We start from the raw sequence: 6,879 nt of genomic DNA, 5'->3' as shown, positions 1-6,879 counted from the left end.
TTTATTCTATTATTATTATGATCACCATATTGCATGTTTAAAGGTAATATGTAATTGAAAATCACGCCTAATAAGATAATTTGGACAACCGGTTTAGGTTCCTTTTTAATCTTGTTGTTTAATCAAGTGATCACTAATATTTTAGAATTATGTGTTGCATTAATATTCAACCAATTTAGCTTAATAATAGATTGAAGCAAATTGAATTTTTGTTTGTATGTCTTTGAGATCGCAGGAATACTTTTCACAATAAGAATCGAGTAGATGCCCATACGGGCGAATGTGACTCCATGACTCACTTCGTACCATCATCCCCGATCCTCCTTTCGTGGTTCCGAACCATACGGAGTTAGTAATCTCATGGATTATGAATGGGGTGTAACCTTCACGAGTCAATCGTTGTTGCCTTCGTTGTCCCTTATTCGTGGTTGCCTTTTATGATCCGTGAACGGTTTACAAGTTCCTTATAAACTTGTTGGCGGCTCTCTACTTTCCCTGTCCCTAATCGTATATGTCAATTCCCACTTCCTATGAGTACCAAGCATATTCACCACATGCTTAGCGTAGGCGCACTTTGAACGACGCCTATAGCAACTGATTTTTCTCTCAAACTTTTAGGCAGTTTTGGTTTACTTTTTAGTTAGCTTGTGTTTTGTTTCTCTTTTAAGGCCTTTTTTTTTTAGTTATTTCAAGTTTAAGATAGTAGGTTTTGTTGGCTCCATATAAAAGGAGAAGAAACCCTTGTATAAAAAGATTTCCCAATTTTAATTTTTGAATGATAACTTTCTCTCCTCTTGCATCTTTGTGAGTAATTTTAAATCATTGTTGTGCAATTTGCTTTTCAATAATCTTAACAAATTTTGTTTGAGTTAAGCTTGAAACCCTTATTAAATTGAACTCTGTATGTGTTTAGTGAGTCAAGTTTATATTTTTACTGGGTTATTTGTTTTCTCATGAAAATCCCCATAAAATTCTAAATGACAATGAAAATGCCAAAATGGAGTAATTTTGGGGATATATAATTGACTCTCATGTCAATTATTTCTCATCACTACTGAAAGGAAACTGGTACCCAAATACTAGATTAATCGCTCTAATGAAATACATTTCACAGAAAACAAAACAAAACTACCTACCTTGTGAAAAGGGGGAAAGATGGGATGGCCTGATCACACAACCGTAGAGCAATTCTATCTGTGACCAATGACCCAAAAATTAGATTTCCACTGATCCAATCACATATGAGCATATACATAGGTCTCCAAAGTCTCCATTTGCATTTTATTTGTGTACTTAACTTGGGCTTGACTAGGCACATTGCATATATGTTTCAGCTTAAAAGTTAAACGGGCTTGTTTTATATTGTGGAACAAGATTGTATTAAATCTAGTTAATTAATATGGACATATATAAAAGAAATGTACTTGCTGCTCAATCAAAACTAACCAAACATCACATTTATTCATTACATAATCTGTTGCATGTCCATTCACACAACTAACAATGTCACAAGGCTCAATAACATATATTTTCAAGGGAAATAAAATAAAACATTACAACAAACATAATACATATCACAAATTACAGCATACTACAAACATATGTCGCTGATCCACCCATGTTCTCATAGACTTTAGCAATGACATATCAAACAAAGCATAAATGATTGATAATATAAATATGCATATTGATGCTTAGATTCAAGGCTTATTTGTTCTGGCGATGGTGATGATCATCGATTTCTTTGGCGAGTTTAAGTAATTCATCCATCAGAGAAGAAGGCTCAGGGACACCGGGGTGCTTCTTCTCGTACTCGAAGGTCCAAGTAACTAAGCTAAGTTCCTCACCTTTAGGTATCACTTGGTATGTAATAACAAAGGTGTTGTAGTCCTCCATCAAATCTCCTTCCAGCATTCTAAATTTGATTATTTTGTTCTTCTCGTCTACCACGTCTAGTACTTGCTTCCCTTTTTGAACCTTTCCATCTACAACATTATATGATTGCAATAATAAAGTTATATTTCAACATTTTAATATTACTCCAAGAAAAAAAAAATGTGTCGGCGAATAATATATATATACAATTATACATCACCCAATAATTCTATTGACACTATACACAACCCTATTTAACAAGCTTTTATGAATTTTGCAATTATGATATAAATTTGTCAGCAAATATATACATCCCCACTTATATTACAACAAAGGAATATTTTATGTCTCACAAATAATACCCCTTTGTTGCTATTAAAATTAGCGGAACTAGTAATTATACGACACTATTCACAACTTTATATACTCCCTCCGTGTTTTAACAAGTGTTACAGTTTGACCAACCACTCATGCCGAGACACTGCTTTGACTAGTAATTTATCTAATTATATGTTAGTAAAATCATAGGAAATTTAATAATATGAAAGTACACATTATAACCAATCCAACAATATATTATACAATAACATTTGTTTTTTTTTTTTTTGTTTTTTTATATATATATATATATATATATTGGTAACTTAATTAAGTCAATACTATAATGTGAATAGTGAAAAAGTCAAACTGTAAGACTTATTAAATCACGGAAAGAGTAAAATTGGTAACTTTTAAATTTAATTTTTTAGAGTAATAAAATTTTCTTAAAATTTTTCGGTAGTAAAAACAAATCGAAGAAATAATAATAATAATAATAATAATAATAATAATAATAATAATAATAATAATAATAATAATAATAATAATAATAATAATAATGAAAAAAAAACCTTTAATTTTTGGAAATCTACTTAAATAAAAAAAAATCATAAAACATTTTTTTTTTGGTTGTCTGCTCGACCCGGCTATGTGATCAATATAATGTAAACACCTTCAACAACTCTCTTTCTCTAAAAGATTTCACTCCATCATGTTAAATGGGGGTGTTATATACCGCCATCCAAAATGATCAAAACCGCCAACATTTAGTGTGAATTGACAATCATACCCTTAGTACTTCACCACTATCTTTCCTCTTGCCACCATGGCCGTAGAACACCATGTGCAAAGTGCCCTTTAGCACAGGGCCCCCAATTTAAAGGGGCCCAATTTTTTTTCAATTCTTATTAAAAAAAAAAAAAAATTCTTGTCTATAATGCCAAAGCAGGCAGCAAGCAAGTGAAGCAACACTAATCACGATTCACGAATTCAACCAATTTTCCCAATTCCCATTCAATCAATTCAACCTTCTTTATTCAACCTTCCATATTAATTTCTCCGATTTTTCAAATTCCTCCATAATTATATCAATCAACTCTAAGGAAAATTGTATTGCATATTTTCCCATTCAAGATTTTTCAACAGAAAAAAAAATAATAAAATAAACTCAGTCAAGAAATCAACTTCAATCTTTCAAAATTTCTGTTATCAAACGGTAATTATTTTCCCATATATATATATATATACCATTCAATCATCTTCAAGCAATTTTTTTTCTTCAAGCAATTTTTTTTCTTTTTGAGGGGAACAAATTGAAGCAATCGATTTAAGGTAATTTTTTTTTTTTTATATTTTTTTAATTATTTCTAATTTTGATAATTTCAATTGAAGCAATTTTTCAATTTATTTTAAACTTCGTATATTGTACAAATACTCTGCTGCATTTATCAGTGGTTAATTGAGACTACTTTTGTGTAGGATAGAGTTAAATTGGTAGTAATTAGTGCTTGAAAGATTGGTTAATTTTTCACATAATTGCAAATTCATTGCAGGTTTTGATAATGTCAATTGATGCAATTTTTAATTTTTGATTTTAACATGAACTTAATTTTGCGTAATTGAATATATCATTGTTATATGAAAGCATTTTCATTTTGCAATGTATATATAGGAAAATTGTGCATTACCTAAGTTATAGATTAAAAAACATGTATAATTTTCACATTATTAAGGGCCCCTTTTTCAATTTGGAACAGGGCCCCCAATATCATTACTACGGCCCTGCTTGCCACCAATCACTAACACCTTGACACCACCACCCCAATTGATGACTAACACCACCACCACACTGACCGGCGACGACGACCACCACCACAACCACCCGACCGGTGACCTACTACATCCCCTTCAAAGATGACCCACCACCTTCCCTCTTTGGAGGAAAGGTGTTGGTTTTTTTTTTACAACCGTACCAACCGGAGCTCAAAACCGGTTAACGGGCACGATAACCGGTTTTGGGCTCCGGTTACCATGGAATCAGTTAAGGTGCACGGTAACCGGAGCCCAAAACCGGTTACCGTGCACGATAACCAGTTTTGGGCTCCGATTATCGTGCACGGTAACCGGTTTTGGGCTTCGGTTACCGTGGTTGCCTGAAATAAAAAAAAATATATTAAACCACCACCTTCCCGCCGGCGAGGGAAGGTGGTGGGTTGTCATAGAGGAGGGTATGGTGGGTCGCCGATCAGGGTGGTGGTGGTCATCGCCGATCAGAAGGAGTTGTGGGTCACCGGGAGGATAAGGGGTGGTGAAGTAATAAGTACGATTGTCCATTCACAACGAATATTGGCGGTGATGATCATTTTTGTAGGCGGTATTTAGCAATTCACTGTTAAATCTCTTGATTGTTGATTCACACGTACAAATCTAACAACAGAAGTTTGTAAGGACGGAGGATGTATGCTATTAAAGGACATTTTAACCTGTTTTATAATAACTGACATATATAGTTAATCTTGACAATTATTTGCCTAATGCACAATTTTGACACTCATTTAAGTAATTATTTCTTTTGTTTCCTTTTTCTTTTATTATTTCATAGCCAAATTTTTAAAATTGAAACAAAAATTCTCATTAATATATGTAGTAAATAGTTATTATAAGTTTTGCTACTGCATGATAAAAAATGTTACTGTCAAATTTAAGTCTCGATGAATGTCGAAAATCAAAATAGGAACAACAAAATGATGAGGGAGAATATGTTAATAAATAATTTTCAAATGATTAATATTCTAAAAATTTACATTAAAACGGATTGTTATGGAATGAAAGGAGTAACATGTATTATGGAACCAAACGATTAAAATAGTTGTAGTCAAATTTGATATATGAATAGTAAAAGAAACTCAAGTGTGTCAATCAATTGTTATGGAACTATAGGAGTACTACAAAACATACAAATCTAGTATCTTATGATATATTTTATATAAGATAAGGAGAAAGACCCTGAATGTACCTCAACTCTTACCGGTTATTTGGTCCAATATTTACGGTTAAGGCACTTTGAGAGTGAGGTGGGGGGGGGGGAGGGAGAACCCCCCTCAAAGTGTCTCTAAGGGACTAAAATCCTAACCTCAAGGTTAAAAAGTGTAATCTTTTCCATTAGTCCAAACTTAGCTTGGTATATGAGTAGCAATATTTATGCTTAGAATAATATACTACAATATTAGGATTGAGGAGGTACATTAAACATAGGCATTTGAGGTGATGTCAGATTCATCACAATGTTATTATTATTATTATTATTATGATTTTGGTAATTTTTGACAAATCAATATTACAGATATATATTGTTAAACAAATATACGTCTCATAGACCCAACAAAATAATATAGGCAATATATATATATATATATATATATATATATATATATATATATATATATATATATATATATATATATATATGTGGTAAGAAGAAGGCCATCACTAGAAGATGGGATTGTAAGGGAAATCTCTCTTAAAGTATGCTTGGTGAGATTCGACCCCTGACCTCACGTCTGAAAGTTGGAGAACTTGACAACTATTCTACTCTCCTATCTCAAATACTTTAGGCACTATATTATGTGACAGATGAGTATGAATTTTTCTTAAAGTATGAGTACATCCTAGTATAGAACAACTAAATTACATATTTACATACAATTAAATAGTGTAATGGTAAATAATGTAAGTAGGCCGGTTAGAACATTACCTAGAGTATAATTCCAGCAAATTTTAGATCCAGGTTTACCAAAAGAACCATGATGCAAATCACAGCCTTGAACAAACTCAGGATGAATGTTTGCGATGTCATGAGGCTTCTCTTGGAATAATTCATGGAAAGCATCACCTCCAGCAACTCTTATCTCTATCTCACCTTCTAGCTTACGTTTTAAACCTGCCATTCTTCTCAGTTAGCTTATTTTAATAGAAGGCAACTTACTATTATGAAAGTATTGATTTGGTGATGAAATTAGTATGAATCATGTAGGAAACAATGAGATCTATTTATAGGAACTCTCATCTTTCTTTATGTCTATAATTTATGATGGTGCGTAATAAACTAATGTGAAGTAATACACCTGTACATGCACCATTTCAATTATCTTTCAATCTCTTTTTACTCCCTCCGTCTGTTTTTTAAGTGACACATTTTTCTTAAAGGTCGTTTTTTTTAAGTGACACTTTTTCTTTTAGAAATTCCTTACATTTTAATAACATATCTTCACCCCACTATCTCTTACTTTATCATTTCTCACTCCTTTCATGGTCCCCACTTCCTCTCACATTATTTTACTTTATCATTTCTCACTCCTCCAACCTACCCCACTAACATCTTATTTTATTAAAGTCAATAAAATCTCTTAAAACTACGTATCGGTCAAATTGTGTCACTTAAAAAAATACGGACGGAGTATAAATTAAACTAAAATATTTCTTCCGTTTCATAATATAGTACTCTCTATGTTCCGTAAAATAGTTCTCATTTCTCAAATTGTACGAGAATTTACAAATCGGATAGCGCTAGCTAAGCTTGTAATTATTGTAGCTCCCCAAAAGCTCATCTGACCCAAGGTAGTACGTATACTCTATAAAAGTAAATTAGAGAGGGAAAACAAAATTCTAGATAAGTACAACAACAAT

The 6,879-nt window shown here is 32.2% G+C and overlaps 1 protein-coding gene across 1 annotated transcript; it reads right to left on the bottom strand.

The window, feature by feature from the left end:
* Positions 1-1,439: 1,439 nt before the first annotated feature.
* On the bottom strand, positions 1,440-6,291 carry LOC145613696 (MLP-like protein 43). Its single transcript, XM_081668778.1, has 2 exons — positions 5,948-6,291; positions 1,440-1,985 (listed from the first exon to the last, which is right to left on the bottom strand). Exons 1-2 carry the CDS (start codon positions 6,138-6,140, stop codon positions 1,708-1,710), a joined length of 471 nt encoding a protein of 156 aa, XP_081524904.1. The 5' UTR covers positions 6,141-6,291; the 3' UTR covers positions 1,440-1,707.
* Between the last annotated feature and the right edge of the window lie 588 nt (positions 6,292-6,879).

Source organism: Chenopodium album, chromosome 3, assembly GCF_948465745.1.
Source record: "Chenopodium album chromosome 3, dcCheAlbu1.1, whole genome shotgun sequence".
Lineage (NCBI taxonomy): Eukaryota > Viridiplantae > Streptophyta > Magnoliopsida > Caryophyllales > Amaranthaceae > Chenopodium > Chenopodium album.
The sequence above is the reverse complement of the archived record's forward strand: the minus strand, read 5'-3'. Positions and strand labels throughout refer to the sequence as shown.